Here is a 16,635-nt window from a genome sequence, read left to right as displayed (position 1 = left end):
GTTCAGTCCCCATTGATGACCAAGATGAATCATTACTGGTTGACTTGCTGGCACAGGGACTCTCTATAGCAGGGGTGAGCAATAACACGGTGGCAATTCTCAGGGTTAGCCTGTGGTGGGCCACTACCACTATATTTCCCTGCCCCTCTGCAGGTAACAGCGATTGAAGCTCCTGTTGGCTGCAGATAGCCATTCCCAGCCAATGGAAGTGGTGGGAAGTGACCGCTTCCCACAGCTTCCATTGGCCAGGAACAGCAATCTGCAACCAGTGGGAGCGGCGATCATCAGTACCTTCCACTGTGCAGGTAAATATAGCAGTGGGAACCACCAGGAGCTAACCCTGGGGGACCAGACATGGTCCATGGTCTGGTATTTGCTCCCCCCTGCTCTGTAGTGTACAGGGCTCATATGATGCTTTCCCCTCCTGTACGGCAGTGCTGCTCCATTTCCGTTTGGCTCCACTGTGAGGAAGGTGTTTGTGAGACTACGCAGAGGAACCGCTGCCCATATGGTATGTGAGTGCACTTGTATTAGGAACATTTTGGAACAGCGTCTAGTGTTCAGAATGCCATAAAGAGCTGTAGAGAAGAATCTGTGTGCACAATAACCAGAAGCTTTATTGATCATATAAACCACATAAACCACAGGGGATGATGCTACATATTCCTCATTGCCCGTTACTGGCCCATTTACAGACAGGCAGCTATCAAGCGTGCTCAGAATATTAAGCAGTAGCCCTAATAGGTGTAAGTCTAAGGGCACGGTAGGCAGCCCTCATGCTGCCTATTCATTCTGTTGGCATGAGTGGTGGAAGCTGAGTACAGGACAGCCCTGGCTCTGCAGCATGCAGAAACCGCTCTCCAGTTGCATCCTAAGCTGGAGCTGTTGCATGTAGGGAAGCTGGGGGCATGGCTGGCCAGAGAGGGGCAAGGGATGAAGACTGGTTGCCTTCTGTGGCACTGTGTCTTTTCAGCACTGTTGGTGGATAGTGTGGAGAGTAACATTGTCCTGACCCTGTCGTTTCCCCAGCTCCCTGCCTCAAAGTCCCACTGTTGATTTCTTCATTCCCTCACATTCCCCATCCCTCCTAGCAGAATGGAATCTCCCAGTAGGAACCTGTTATTCAGACATCTGCTAGGGAAAGCGGGAGAATCCCTGCTATTTATTAATACTAGGGCTTATTCCCAAAGGAATACAGTCCTGCTTAGGGTTCCCTGTAAGCTGAGCACTTGGGCAGCCACCCAGGAGAGATTCAAATGCCTCCCAGCTGATGAGCAGAGCACCCACACTGGCAGCGTGTGTTTCTACTGGTGGTGCACATCCACACATGCCTTACTGCACAGAACAAAAATTATTCCGCACATGAGTAGAAAAATTAGAGGGGACATTTATTCCTGCTCCATTTGAACTCAATGGGAGTCTAATTAGGCGGCCAATATTTAATTAGATTTAGAATTTTCTTTTATTGCAGCTAACAAAAAACACAGGGTTAAAGTGCTGATTACGTGGGATTGGCAGTGTGATAAGGTTATTAGCTGAAGGAATGAGTGATGGTGGCCAAGCTCCTTAAAAACCCTAACTCATTCAAAGCAAATTGCACATGTTCACAGTGTATCTCAATGAGCCACATGTCTGAATGGACAGCACAGCCTGCTTTCACTGCAAATGAGAGTCTTCCGAAAGAGCATCAGACCCAAGAGTAGAACCAAGGCTGCTGGTGGCACCGTTATTCTCACTGAAGACTCAGCTGCTTCTGCCCTAGAATAGAACATAAAAGCTGAAGTTTCAATCTAACCATCAAAAATGGACACAAAGACATGATGTTTTGTCTCGGAAATATTCCAAAATGTTGCTTTAATATAGTCACATTTCTGAGTATTTTACAGAGCCGGAAGATGAGTCTGTGGTGCAAATCCTACACAAATCCAAGCCACTTTTTTACATAATTACTTTTAAAAACAGAACTATACAGCTATTTGTAGTGGGCTACTTCTGACATTCAGTAGCTGGGGAAAATGAGGCATGTTGGGAGCAGCGCAGCACCTTAATCTGAATTTCCTTACATAAGTAGGAGTCAGTGAGCTCTTTAATGCTATTTGATCATGTGATTCTTATATGCTATGGTGCACAGCAGTTTGCATTAGCATATGCGTGGAGTCTTGCGGCAAGATCCAAAACTTATAGACGTCAACTGAAAGATTCTCACTGATTGCAATAGGTGTTGGTCAGACACTTTTATATACTTCATATGTAAACATAAAGAGCTGTCCTGATTCATCCCAAAGCAAGATCAGGGGCTAGATCTTTTTTCACAGTCATAGGAAGTCAACAGGGTTACTAATGTGAAAAAGGCTCTGAGACTAGATCCACATATATTCTTCTACGCATTGGCTAGGTCTACACTGGAGAGCTTACAGTGGCATAGACGTATTGATACAGCTGCCCCACTGTAAGATCTCTTGGATAGCCACTCATGTTGACATACTTAAAACACCCCCAACGAGTGGCAGCATCTGTTTTGGCAGGAGGAGCTCTACAGACATGGCGCTGTGCACACTACCATTTGCACCAGTGAAACTTAAGTCACTCCAGGTAGTGCTTTTTTCACACTTCTGAGAGACTTAAAAGTCTCTGGGGAGGGGAGGGGGAGCTGTGTTAGTCTGTAACTTTAAAAACAATGAGTAGTTCTCTGGCAAGTTTTGCTGATATAAGTGATAGTGTAGACATGGCTTAAGACAAACTTTTCTGCTCTCTAATCCCCCCTCCCTGTAATTTATTGTCCTGTCACAAACATAAACACATGAATACCCTTGTGAATCAGGTATTAATGACCTTAACCACAGTATAAACCTGGTGACATGCCTAGGAAATTCTGCCATCTCGATTATGAAGGTTTTCCCCTGGATTCCATCCAGAACGAGTCCTGGAGGATAATTATTTTATTGTATACTTCTTGCCTTGAAATCTAACTACATGCAGAGTATGTTAAATTGCTGTCCCTAAACAAACATCTAAATCTAATATTTACTGGTTCAAATTCATTCTCTAAGGAAGATTTTTCAAATAACCTGTTTGCCAAATAAATGAATTTCTTCACATTAAAACCAGATAAATATACATGGCACACTATGGAGACGTTTCTCCTCTCTGACCTGACCGTGTAACTGAGATCCTCAATGCAAATGTCTATTACATAGTGTGCGGTTGTTTCACACGTGGAATTTGCATCGCATATAGGCATATGACATTGAGCTTTGTGTGCGTAATCATGTCTTCCAGTAGTAGCTAGTCCCACCGAATGTAACAGCCTGCTACTCTCTGAGATCTCCTTTAACACATGTAATAGACACCTGTGGTTTTGGTACTGAAGGGTTGATCCTCACAAACAACCATACTGCTCAAGTAGGAGCCATGAGCTCCATAGAACTGTGTGAAGTTACTGTTTTTGAGATCAGTTCACACTGGAAGGACCGGGAGATTTGCAATCGGCATCAAAGGGAGAAGGGTCAGAGTTTGATTTCCTGGGTCTGGTGGGTTCACTTCCCTTAAATTTAACTTTAAGAGCAGAGCTGCCTCAAACCTGTTTTGACAAAGCAACGCCCACAATTAAAGTGATGAATTTGGCTGAAGCTCATGGGCTTGCAAAGTTTTGCAAATGAGCGTAAGGAGTCATCCCTCCTGTCAGCTGTGATGAGATCCCCACGTTGTTACAGAAACAACCATTAAACCATGATATGCAGATTTGGGGAAGATGGGGGTGGGAGGAAGATTCTCCCTCCCCAGAGGCATCAGAAAGCTGTCTTAGCATTTCAGCGAAAGGTTGGTACTGCTCACAAGAGTGTTGGCTGGTTTGAGTTCCATGAACCTTAAATTACCATGGTTTTCTGTGATTCTCAGCTTCTGATGAACAAGGTTTCACAGTTCTGCACGAGCATAGAACAAGTGCAAAATATGACAAATTCTCTTCTCAGTTACTTTGTTGCTGCAACCTCAAGCAAAGATGCTGGTGCAACTGAGAGCAGAAGCTGGCTGAAAATCCACAATTAAATCAAAGGCAAGAATTTTACCCTTCATTTCTACACATTTTCAGTGTTGCACCCGATTTTATTTTGCATCAAGTTAGTGTGTGTTCTATGCTTTAAACTGCTGGCCAAACTTTTGTCTGCGGAAGCAACAAAATGAACCCAGTCCAATGATTATCACTGATAAAACTAATGCAACCGTTAGTATAATAAGCAAGTTAATTTTCTTTAGATCCTCTTTTTCACAGACTTCTGATCTTATGTTGCTAATATACATTTCTTCTTGGTACCCAAAGCTCCTGGAGTACTGACATGTTATCTGCTCTACACCAGGGATCTCCACATTTTTATTCTGGATTAGAGAGGAGAGCCAGGCATTTCCACAGCAGCTAAGTGGGTTCCCAGCAAGATATAAGTTTTTAAGAGAGTTCTCTAGTGCTAAAATGTTACTGCTCTGTAGACTACTAAAACGGTTTTTCCGTAGATCCAGAACTTCCAGTGAAGCATCACTATTCCACTTGGGTAATGCGCTCAGCTGATTTTCAGACAGGTTTAAATGTTTAAGAAGTTGAAAACGAGGCAGGTCGATATTTAAAACTGTCATACTGTTGCCATGTAAATTCAAATATTTAAGAGATGTCTCCAGTCCTGATAATGCTGTAGCCTCTATTTTCAGTCCCTGGTTCATGGAGAGATCCAGGAGAATTAGTGAAGTCTTGTAAAAAGCATATATTGGTAAGTTCTTCAACATGTTGTCAGCTAGATATAAGTACTGAAGAGCCGGGAAGTCAACAAATGATACACAGCCATTCACCTCACCAATAAGCCTTTGTTTAGCTAATCCTGAGTACATGCTGCAAAAGCTAATATTATTACTTTGGAGGTTAAGCAATTTGATGCTGGGAAGGCTCACAAAGATATCAAATTGCAGGGCCTGGAGATGATTGTTTTGAATGTAGAGCTCCTGTAAATTAGTCAATGTGCTGGCATCAAGTACGAGATTCTGCAAAGCATTGAAGCTTAAATCAAGGATGGCTAGTGAGGTCAATGCACTGTCATAATTCACTATGAAAGTCTGGAGGCAATTTTTACTGAGATTAAGGAATTGAAGGGAGGACATTGACTCAAAGAACTCATTTGAGATGGAATTGATTGCATTATAACTTAAGTCTAAATATAAAAGCTGGGATAGATACAGAGAACTTGTGTTTGAATTTTGCTTCTGATCCAAAAGATGAAAAGGAGCTTCTAGCCAGTCCCTTTCCTTGTAGTTCATCTTCTCGTGAGAAGAGTCTGAACTAAGCTGTAATAAATTCTTAGATAAATTCAGATAGGCCAGCTTGTTCACTTGGGGGAAAACTGGGAAGCGCAGTAGCTTGTTCTCACTAAGATCCAGCCATACCAGGTTATATTCCTCCTTTGACGCTGTGCTATGGAAAGTCTCAATGCTGTTCCTGCTGAGGTCGAGTATCTGCAGTTGCCTGAGGCTGAAATCTGAGATGCAAGTGATGGAGTTCATGGAGAGATTGAGCTTGGTGAGGTTCATCAGCATTTCAAAGGCACCGTCTTCTATATCCATGATGATGTTACTGTGGAGGTCAATCTCAACAAGAGCCGGAGACCCTTGGAACATCCTTTGCAATATCGCCGTTATGCTGTTTTCTGCCAAGGAAAGATACTGAAGTGAGGGCACGTCGTGTATAAAATATTCAGCCATTCTAGTGTACAGACTGTTGCGGGACAAGTCCAATTTTCTGACCGCTGGTAAAAGTCCAATCCCTGGTCTCCTGTGCTGAGCAAACTCATCTAGCTGATTACTGGATAAATTTATCTCCACCAGGCTTGTCATGTGGGTGAAAACTCCAGGCTCAATGAAACTTATTTGGTTGGATCGTAAATCCAAGTGCTGGAGCAAGGTGTAAAAGGTCAGTGGCTTCTCAGAGATATTTTTTATCTGATTTCCAGACAAATCTATTGTATTTACGTCTGGATGGAGCTCTGGGGGGATTTGATGAAGCTCTTTGCCATCACAAAAGGCCTTCCTCTTTACCTGCAGAAAAGAAAGAGAACAGGGAGCCCTGGTTAGTATCTTTGGGTATGTCTACACTACAAAGTTAATTCGAACTAACAGCCGTTAGTTCGAATTAACTTTTCATAGCGTCTATACATGCAAATCGCTAGTTCAAACTTAATTCAAATTAGCGGAGCGCTTAATTCGAACTAGGTAAACCTCATTCTACGAGGACTAACGCCTAGTTCGAATTAAGTAGTTCGAATTAAGGGCTGTGTAGCCACTTAATTTGAACTAGTTCGAGGCTAGCCCTCCCCAGCTTGCCCTGGTGGCCACTCTGGGCACAACCAGGGAAACTCTTCTGCCCCCCTCCCAGCCCCAGAGCCCTTAAAGGGGCACGGTCTGGCTACAGTGCTTGTGCCAGTTGCAAGCCTGCCAGCACCCAGATAGCAGACCCTGCACCTGGCACGGCATTAGCCAGCCACCCGCTGCCACCCACCCCTCCGCCTCTTCCCAGGACCAGGCTGGCAGATCCCAGGAGCCTGCCCAGGGCCGCAAGAGGCGGGCACCCGCCTGGTCTAGTGCGGAGATCGTGGACCTCATTGAGGTTTGGGGGGAGGCCTCCAATGTCCACAACCTCCGCACTAGGCAAAGGAATGTGGCTGTCTAGGGCAGAGTAGCTGCCAGCCTGGCCACCAAAGGCCACATGCGAACCCAGGAGCAGGTTTGCATGAAAATCAAGTTGCTCCAGTGAGACCCCCCGACCCTGAGCCCTGAGCTTAGAACATAAGAACATAAGAACGGCCTTACTGGGTCAGACCAATGTCCACCTAGCCCAGTAGCCTGTCTGCCGACAGCGTCCAACACCAGGTATCCCGGAGGGGATGGACTGAAGACAATGACCAAGCAATTTGTCTCGTGCCATCCATCTCCAGCCTTCCACAAACAGAGGCCAGGGACACCATTCCTACCCCCTGGCTAATAGCACTCCATGGATCCAACCTCCATGAATTTATCTAACTTCTCTTTAAACTCTGTTATAGTTCTAGTCTTCACAGCCTCCTGTGGCAAGGAGTTCCACAGGTTGACTATGTGCTGTGTGAAAAAGAACTTTTGCTTATTAATTTTAAACCTGCCGTCCATTCATTTCATTTGGTGTCCTCTAGCCCTACTATTATGGGAACTAATGAAGATCTTTTCTTTATTCACCCTCTCCACACTTTTATAGACCTCTATTATATCCCCCTTCGGTCTCCTCTTTTCTAAGCTAAAAAGTCCCAGTCTCTTTAGCCTCTCTTCATATGGGACCTGTTCCAAACCCCTAATCATTGTAGTTGCCCTTTTCTGAACCCTTTCCAAGGCCAAAATATCTTTTTTGAGGTGAGGAGACCACATCAGTACACTGTACTGAAGATATGGCATACCATAGTTTTATACTTCCCCTCCTCCTCCTTCCCCTGGCTTCCCCCTTCCAGCTCCCACCTCCCAGATTTCCACCTCCCCTCTCTCTTCTTCTCTCCCAACTCCTTTTCCCAGTCTCCCCAGGGGTTAATCCCCCCCCCCCAGTTTTGTTAAATAAAGAGAGTTTCTATTTTTGAACACACATCCTTTATTTTTTACATCAGGAAGGGGGGCTAGGGAGGGGTAGAGTGGAAGGAGGTGAGGGAGGAATGGGGCACGAGCCCCCGATGGGGAGGACTGGGGTGGCTCTGCGGGATCCTCAGGGTGGAAGCTCTCTTGTAGGCCCTCCTGGATCCTGACAGCCCCCCGGTTGACCCTCCCGGATGGCACCCTGTGGCAAGTGCAGCCAGGCTAATGGCCGAGTGCTGTGATGTGCCAAGTGTGGGCACTTTGCTGTCCCTCATCAAGGTAGACAAGCAAGTGGGGAACCCTGAGAACTGTCTGTCCAGGGTGGGAGGTCAGGTCCCTTTAAACACAGCCCTCGGCTAGCCTGAGGCAGCAGCTCCACACTCTAAGTCCTAACCTGATGCCCTGCCGGCACTGGTTCCGGCCAGCCTTAACTTCGGTTCAGGGTCCACTCAACGTGGACATGTTATTTCGAATTAGCAAAATGCTAATTCGAATTAGTTTTTAGGTCTAGATGCACTAATTTGAATTAGCTTAGTTCGAATTAACTAATTCAAATTAAGTTAGTTCGAATTAGTGCTGTAGTGTAGACATATCCTTTGGGACGCTCATTGGCTTTGTCTCAAGAATAAAGACAATGTTGTATCCTGCATCTGATTATATTCCTTTTCTTGGAAATTGGTTGTATTAGTCTGTTTTCTAGTCAGGCCACCGGAAGCCTGAATTTTTTCACAGCATAGGGTGGATTTTCATTTCATTTCCGTGGAGATAATCCTGACATCTTGGATTAAGAGTTCCCATGTAGGGGGCAATACTGCTATATAATGATGCCAGTAAAATTCCCCATGTAAATTATTCCTAAGAGTGAAGAGAATTGAATCCTTTGGTTTTTGAGACCTGGTATAAAAATTCAAGCTGGAGAGGATCCATTAGCATGGGTTCCCAAACTGGGAAGTGTGCCCCCTTGGGGAGGGGTGAAGAAATTCCGGGGGGGGGCATGAGGCGACCCAGCCACCCCCCCCCATTAATCCCACCCCAAGTTTTGCTGCTATTTGGGGAGGGGGCGCGATATTTATTCCCAATATTTATTCAGCCTAAACTTCCCTGGCATGATTTCATCCCTACCCCCATTGTACCTCATAATAAATCAGATTCTGCCACTTCATCTTAATAAGTATTATTAATAAAGAAAGTGTAAAATCAGTTTTAATAAAGTACAACCATTGCATTAATAATACTCCATAATTAGCTCCATTGACTTCAGCGAGATCAATCTCAAAGTAAAGTACTAGCCATCAGAGGCACCGACTTCTGCTCTAACCAGGAGCATGTTCATGCTTCCCCTCTGTCCCAGGCCCTGCCCCCGCTCCACCCTTTTCCCTGCGCCCTGCCCCCGCTCCACCCTTTTCCCCGCACCCTGCCCCCACTCCACCCTTTCCTTCAAATCCTCACCCCCACCTCTTCCTGCTGCCACTCCACTTCTGCCTTGCCCCCACTCCACCTCTTCCCCCCACAAGCCTCTGCCCCTGCTGCTTCCTGCCCCCTCACCCTTGTTTGCTCAGTCCCAGAGCCTCTGAATGGCACAAAACTTTTTTTGCGGTGGAAGGGAAGCACTGGGAGGGAGGGAGAGGATTAGAACAGCGGGGTCATCAGTGGGTGGGAGGTGTGGGGCAGAAGAGGGAGCGTGGCAGCTGATGGGTGCAATAAATCAGAATCCAGCATAAATAAACAACCCCCTTTCTTCTTATTTACACCCTTCAAATACTTGTAAGCTCTAATTGCACCTCCCCTTAACCAGTGATTAGCTAAGCGATGCGTCTTTAAATCAATGCCTCAGCTCCCAAAACTTTTCTGCAGCTCACCTCAAACTCCCTGCAGTTTATTCAGACTTTGTGCCTCTATGTTTATCCTTTCTCCAGGGCAACTACTTCTTCCCTGTGGCCTGGTGACCAGCGCTGTACACACTGTTCCATGGGGAACAGAAGGAATGCAGCGGAGAAGTGGCCCATGCAGGGAATCACCCAAGCTGCAGCTCTCCCCGGTACAGCTCTGGGTGAAACTGTGATGCACAAAGGGTGTGGCCTTTTAAGGGTTGCGTTAAATCAGCTGGTAAATTAATGCCCGTACTTCAAATATGCATCCAAAGGCAGAATACAAGCCGTCATTTGCAAAGCATTTGGGGATCAGTGGGCTAAAAGGCCTGGTTAAAGTGTACACATTGTGCTGTTAAAATGACCATCTCACTGCAAGATTAGACCGGAGTCCAAACTGTTTTAGTAAGTGCCTAAATAAGAACATAAGAATGGCCATACTGGGTGAGACCAATGGTCCAGTATCCTGTCTGCCAACAGTGGCCAATACCAGATCCCCCAGAGGGAGGGGACACAACAGGTAATCCTCACATGATCCCTCCCCTGTCACCCACTTCCAGAGAAACAGAGACTAGGGACACCATTCCTACCCATCCTGGCCAATAGCCATTGATGGACCTAACCTCCATCAATCTATCCAGCTCTTCTTTGAACCCTGTTGAAATCCTAGCCTTCATCACATCCTCTGGCAAGGAGTTCCACAGATTGACTGTGCGCTGAGTGAAGAAAAACTTCCTTCTGTTTGTTTTAAACCTACTGCCTATTAATTTCATTTGGTGACCCCTAGTTCTTATATTGTGGGAATATGTAAGTAACTTTTTTTTATTCACTTTTTCCACACCAGTCATGATTTTATAAACCTCTATCATATCCCCCCTTAGGCTATGGCTAGACTGCAAGCCTCTTTCGAAAAAGGCTTTTTTGAAAGATACTTTCAAAATAGCCTCTTTCAAAAAAGAGCATCTAGACTACAACCAGTACTTTCGAAAAAGCAAGTCACTTTTTCGAAAGAGAGCACCCAGGCAGTCTGGATACTCTCTTTCAAAAAAGCACAGTTTGCATAACATAGCACCTTTTTTCAAAAGACCACTTTTGAAAAAAGGCGTTCTTCCTCGTAAAACGCGATTTTCTGCAGTCGAAAAAACTGCCGTGTTCTTTTGATTTACGTGGCAGCAGTCTAGACGCAAGAGAAGTTTTTTGAAAAAAGGTCACTTTTTAAAAAAAAAAAACCCTGTAGTCTAAACACACCCCAAGTCTCCTCTTTTCTAAGCTGAAAAGTCCAAGTCTTTTTAATCTTTCTTCATATGGGACCCGTTCCAAACCCCTAATCATTTTATTGCCCTTTTCTGAACCTTTTGCAATGCCAAGATATCTTTTTTGAGACGAGGTGAACGGGGCAGCTAACAGGGTGTTTCCTAATGATTTGTTTCTATAGGTGATTGAATCCTCTGGGTCAAACAGCTTACTGAATCCCTGTAAGTGGTCTTATACGGAGAACTAGGAGCTAAAGGTCCTGAAGCAAGGTTTTGTGTCAGCATCTCAGAAGTTAAAAGAACGTCTCCTCCAAACATCTGTTTCACACAAACCTTTTCGGGGAGGGAGAGGGGAGGAAAATGACGCCTAGGCGATGTTTACAAGAATCTGGGTAACATCCAGTGTTTTGTGAATCACTTGTGCATGTGAGTAATGAAGAGTGCACATTGCCGGATGTGGGGTTTGTCGTAAATATGCCAGACAAATGACAACAGAGCTAGACTCCAGATACACCCTGGCGGCTACGCAGGGCTACCCTGGTGGCAAAGCTCCCAAGTCACCCGCATATTGAAATTTGAACCCTGAGACCTACACAAATCCACCCAGAGCAGCTAAATCCCCAGTCAGGGAAAGGGAGTTACATCCTGGCTCCGCTGAGCTATGAGCGCCTTCCTGCCGAGACTCTAGAGTGACTTGACTTGCACTGAAATGTGATCAGAGGCCCAAAGACTCTAGCAGGCAAGCAGCGAGGAAGAGGGCTTGGTTTCAGGCAGCTAAAGGAAGGGGTCGAGGTGGGGGGGAGGAAAACTCAGGAACCTGAAAAAAGCAACATTTGCAGCAGCTCAAGGAATGACAAGCGCCTTCCTGTCAGGACCTGGGCACCCTGCATGCCCGCTATGGCCTGATCCAATTCACTTTGATGTCAAGGGGAGCCTTTCCATGTACTGCTGTGGGAACCGGGCCAGGCTTAGGCTGCTCAGAACCTTTCAGGATAGGGCCATTAGTCCAGCCTGCAAACTCTGCAGCCTCTAAACTGGGTTGATGATCACATCCACACCTGCCAGGTGTCTGCTGCTCTTGACAGCAACTTCATTTTCCTTTGTAGAGTTCACTTTTCTCTCTCCATCACTCCTTTATCTTCACCCCTTCTCCTTACCTGCTGTCCTTTCCCCCTTGCTGCTTTCTCTGCTCCCCGTCCCTTCCCTCAGCCCTTGAATTCTGCCTGTGCCATCCCCACATTTATCTTTACTGCTGCACAGAAAAGGTGCAATAAAAGGGAAAGGAGGCATAAGTACATGGCATCAGTTCTAATCATACCTTTGCTCTTCCTACTTCAGAGGACTTTTGTTAAACCCATGTGTAAAAGCAGGCTCTTTTCTGGCCAGGCCTCGTGCGCATAGCCTTCCTAGCCCAAGATTACCTTCCCCTCAAACCAAAAATCCTCCATTATGTGACTTAGGATCAGTAAAAACTAGGAGTAAAACACCAGGCAGGTAAGGGTCATGCAAAGTTCGCTCCAGTCAAGGGCCATCTCACCCCCTTTCCTTCCCCCTCAGCCTGTCACTAAGCAGTCAGAATCTGTTAAGCCTATCACAGGTAAGCGCGGGAAAGCTCTTGCTCTCTCTATAAAGCAGCTACCCCTCCTGCATCCAGTTGAGGGTTCCCGAAAATTTGGAAGGCAGAACACGAGCCAGGTTCTGAGGGCTGATCACCCAAAGGCCCCCTCCCGCTCACCGAAGCTACTGAATCTTCCGCAGAGCGTAACGAATAACAAATATGCTGTTGTCTCTGCTGTCCCTTGTATGTCCGATAAGTGTGAGTATTGCTGTGTAAAGTTAGTTAAAGGTTTGATAAATAATAGTGTTAAGAGTAAGTTAGTTAGAAGTTTGTTAAATAGTACAGTTAAGAGTTTAGATAGATGTTAGACCTCATGAGTAAAATTAATGTAAATATAACTGATAAAAATCCCTGGGGTGTTATTGATAATTACTGGGACTTGGAAAAACCTCAGGGTATTTTCCTCTATTGCATTGCAGTTTGTTTATTGTTACTGTTAATAGTTATCTGGCACCCACGCCTGTAAAAAGCTGATAAATAAAAAGTTATAGTTAAAAGCATTTTAATAAAAGTTAAAAGATATTCAATACAAGGCTGCCTGTTTCTGCACCCTTCTGGGGCTGGCCACATTCTCGAACCTTCCATTTTACCTCAACACCATGGGCATGGGCGAAAGCCCAGCTGAGGAAGTCAAGTCCCAGCCCCACCCCTTCTACCCAAGGCCCCGCCCCTGGAGCCAAGCTCCGCCCACCCCAGTCCAATCCTTCCTGGCCATGTGGAGAGCCAGGGCTGCCATGCTGCAGCCCTGGTCCCATCCTTCCCTAGTGCCTGGGGGAAGCCAGGCTGACAGGCCACAACCCCATCCCTCCTGGTGGCTAGGGGAAGCTGGGCCTCTGGGCTGTGACTCCCTCCCTTTTCCAGTGGTCGGGAGAAGATGGCTGCTGCGCCATGGTCCCAGCCTTCCTCGCCAGTGGCCCCAGCCTTAGGCGGCTGGGCATGTAGGCAGTTTTGGGAAGGCTCTGCCTTCTCTTTCCTGCATTACTGACCCGCCCATGCCCATGGGCCAAGAGCATGAGCAAAGCTCACTTTCTTTCCTCCTCAGCGCTGGCAGCATTATTGTTGTTAGCAGGGCCTGACAGACCACTGCGAAATCTACTCGCCAGCCCCACACTGCGCTTGCGCAAGACCTGCATTGCGCATGCGCGCGCCGCCGGTGAACGGGGCGCCCGGCTGAAATCTACTTGCCACGGGCGAGTAGATTCACTGATTTGTCGAGCCCTGGTTGTTAGTATTCACGTACAGTGGCCTGCAGATAGGGTGACCATACTGCAAGCGTGAAAAATTGGCACAGAGGGTGAGAGGGGTAATAGATGCCTATATAAGACAAAGCTTCAAATTATCAGGACATCTGGTCACTCTACCTGCAGTGCCAGGAGTGGAAAAGCCTCTTGCACCTTTCAGCATCAGAGGCTATGTCTAGACTACAGGCTTCTTTCAGAAGAAACTTTTCTGGAAGAGGTCTTCTGGAAAAACTTCTTCCGAAAGAGAGCATCCATATTGCCCAAATGCATCGAAAAAGCGATCTGCTTTTTCAAAAGAGAGCGTCCACAGAGAATGGACACGATCTAACATTTAAGCTGTTATTACTATGGACAGAATGGCCACCAGGGCACCTGTACTTTTTCCTCTTCTTTCGAAAGAACTCCCTCTTCCCCTTCCACACACGTCTTTTTCTGAAAGAGCTCTTCGCAAAAAGGCTTCTTCCTCGTAGAAAGAGGTTTACCAGTGTCGGAAAAATCCCTCTATTCTTTTGATTTTTTCCCAAAAGAACATGATTACAGTGTGAATGTAACTGGAGGGTTTTTTTTTTAAAAACGGCAGTTCTTCCAAAAAAACACAGCAGTGTAGACATGAGCCACCCAGAAAGAGGGGTTATTGGGTAAAAATTGGCCCAACCGCTCTGAAGTGTGGACAAGTTTGGATTCAGATTCAAACGCTGTCACTCAGCTCTAGCTGGTAATTTTAGAGGAGGGGGCCAGTGGTCGCCTTCTCTTTCACAAAACTAACTCCAGGGTGGTTTGTAGCTAGGTCCTATCACATCCTAAAATCCAAAGCCAGGGTGTTCGAACACAAGGCTTTGGGCGAGGTTCTTCAGCTAATGTATGTGGGTGCTGAGAATCCGTCCCTTTGTCTCTTCTCTGCAATGGCCAAACAAAGGATTTGGGGTGTTGGATTTTGAAAAACCCCTTTAACTGGGATTTGCTGTTGCCAAACTGAAACTGTCTTGGGGTGGTTTGGATAAGAGATTCCAGCCGTGGGCGTCCTCTGTTCTGTGTGTGACGACATTGTGTGAACAATGCAATTGCAGTGAAACGTCTCATCATAAGCACCGACTTACTCAGATCCTGGGCAGTGCTCCACCCCCGCTCTGTCCCAGACCCTGGCCCCACCTCTTCCCTCCACGCTTCTTCTGGCCCATCTCTTCCCAATCCTTTTCCTGCCTCTTCCTGTTTTGGCCCCTCCCTCCCAATGCCACTTGCATGCTATTGAACAGCTTGTTCACAGCCAGCAGGAGGTGCTGGGAGAGAAAGGGATGAACTGAGTGGTGGGGCCGTTGGCAGGCGGGAGCCACTGTGTGGAGAGGTGGGGTGCTGATCCACAGGGCTGGCAGGGGGTACTGAGCAGCCGCTCGGCTTTTTTTCCATACAAGCTCCAGCCCTGGAGGCCGCACGGCGTCAGTGCCTATGAACTGCATTGTGAAATAGCAAGGCCAGTGCAACCCCACTGAGATGAATGATGCTGTGTCAATTTACACCATCTGAGAACCTGGCCTTGTGACAGCCGAGTGTTTTGTCAGCATTGAATGTATCCCAGTTCTGTTAAACAGATCAAAACTTTTTTGGACTCTTCCTTTGCCTGGGCAGCTGAGTGCATTGTACAGTGGAGTGGCGGAAAGCAGCCAATATTTACTTCTCAAGGAATTAGCTTGATCTATGACCCATCAAAACAAAGGTGGGGGAGGAGCACTTATTAGGTTTACTGTGTGTGTCAGTCTGAGTTTGCGTGGCTGGGGTGCATGAGACCAAAAGTGTCATGTTTACAGCGATTTCATCATTCCTTCCTCTCCAGCCAATAAGTGAGAAATCCAGCCGCCTTCCTGAGTTCTTTTTGTATGCTAGACCCTAATTTCCCTGAATTCAGGAAGTGCATTAGTACATCAGGGTGGGCAGGAAAGGAATTAATCCCATTTGGGAGAGCTGTCCAGCCAGCAAGTTATTTTTTCCCTATTTTGGACATTCTTGGGGATTTGTGCTCAACGGCTTCTCCATTTGAAGAAGCAAATGAGTATTTTTAAACTCCCGTCCCTGCCTTTGAAGAAGGGGAGTGACTGAGAGGAGAACCAGTTCATCTGTGAATAACATTCACATTTTTGTAGAAGATGTTGTAAAAAAAATCAGTGGGACAAACCAGGCTTTAGACACCGGGGTTTTGTCTCTCATAAGAAGGCCTGCTCCTGCTCTCAGACCCAGCATAAATCAGGAACTCCGTTGAAGCCAGTATGAAACCAGTGGAAAGGAGGGACGGCTGGGGCTCACTGTCACGAGAGGGGGAGAAGTGGTGTTTGTTCACCTCACATGAGAAAGGCTCATGAGTGAGACACTGGAATGAGACTCAAGCGATCTGGGATCTGTTCCTGGTTCTGCCATAGACTTCCTGTGTGACTCTGGGCAAATCAATTACTGTTGCTGCACCGCCGATCCTCAGCTATAAAATGGGGATAATAATTCTTCCTTTCTCCCACCTTACGTTTGTCTTGCCCATAGAAGCTTTGTCTGCACAACAGCTAGCCTAGCAGTAATTCCCTGGTCCTCTGGAGAGACATGCACTGGCTCTGCGCGAGTGTAACCCAGACACCGGTGGGGTATGATGCACCAAGGCTTCTGATGGGGGGAAGGTGAAAGGGGGCTCTGCAATTCAAAGGGGCTTGGAGCTCCTAGCCATTGCTACTATAACAGTGGCAGCAGCCAAAGCCCTGGGCCCTTGAAATTGCCACTGGAGCCCTATGAAGCACACTGCAGAGGCCTGGGTGGCATGCTCTGGATCAGGAGTGGGCAATAATTTTTGCCCGGGAGCCACTTAAAAAAAGGCCACCCTGGAAGGGGTGAGGCCTAAATGGGAAGGGGCGGGGCTACCCCACCCCCAAACCATGATGGGCCTGGGGATGGGGGAGCCCTTTTGCCCCCTCTTCCCACTAGGCACCCATGCCCTGGAAGAGGCTTGGCACGCTCCTCCACCCCCAGGCCAATCAGGGCCTGGGGAGGGGGACCGCCCA

The 16,635-nt window shown here is 46.8% G+C and overlaps 1 protein-coding gene across 1 annotated transcript in view; it reads right to left on the bottom strand.

Moving 5' to 3' along the window:
• Window positions 1-603: 603 nt before the first annotated feature.
• Window positions 604-16,635, bottom strand: part of LRRC32 (leucine rich repeat containing 32) — a 31,490-nt gene continuing 15,458 nt past the window's right edge. The window contains exon 3 of the mRNA XM_075919528.1: window positions 604-6,072. Within this exon, the coding sequence (XP_075775643.1) occupies window positions 4,132-6,072 (1,941 nt within the window). The 3' untranslated portion in view covers window positions 604-4,131. The remainder of the gene's footprint in view (window positions 6,073-16,635) is intronic.

This window comes from Pelodiscus sinensis, chromosome 1, assembly GCF_049634645.1.
Source record: "Pelodiscus sinensis isolate JC-2024 chromosome 1, ASM4963464v1, whole genome shotgun sequence".
Lineage (NCBI taxonomy): Eukaryota > Metazoa > Chordata > Testudines > Trionychidae > Pelodiscus > Pelodiscus sinensis.
Note: the sequence above shows the minus strand (reverse complement) of the source record. Positions and strands in the feature narration are given on the sequence as shown.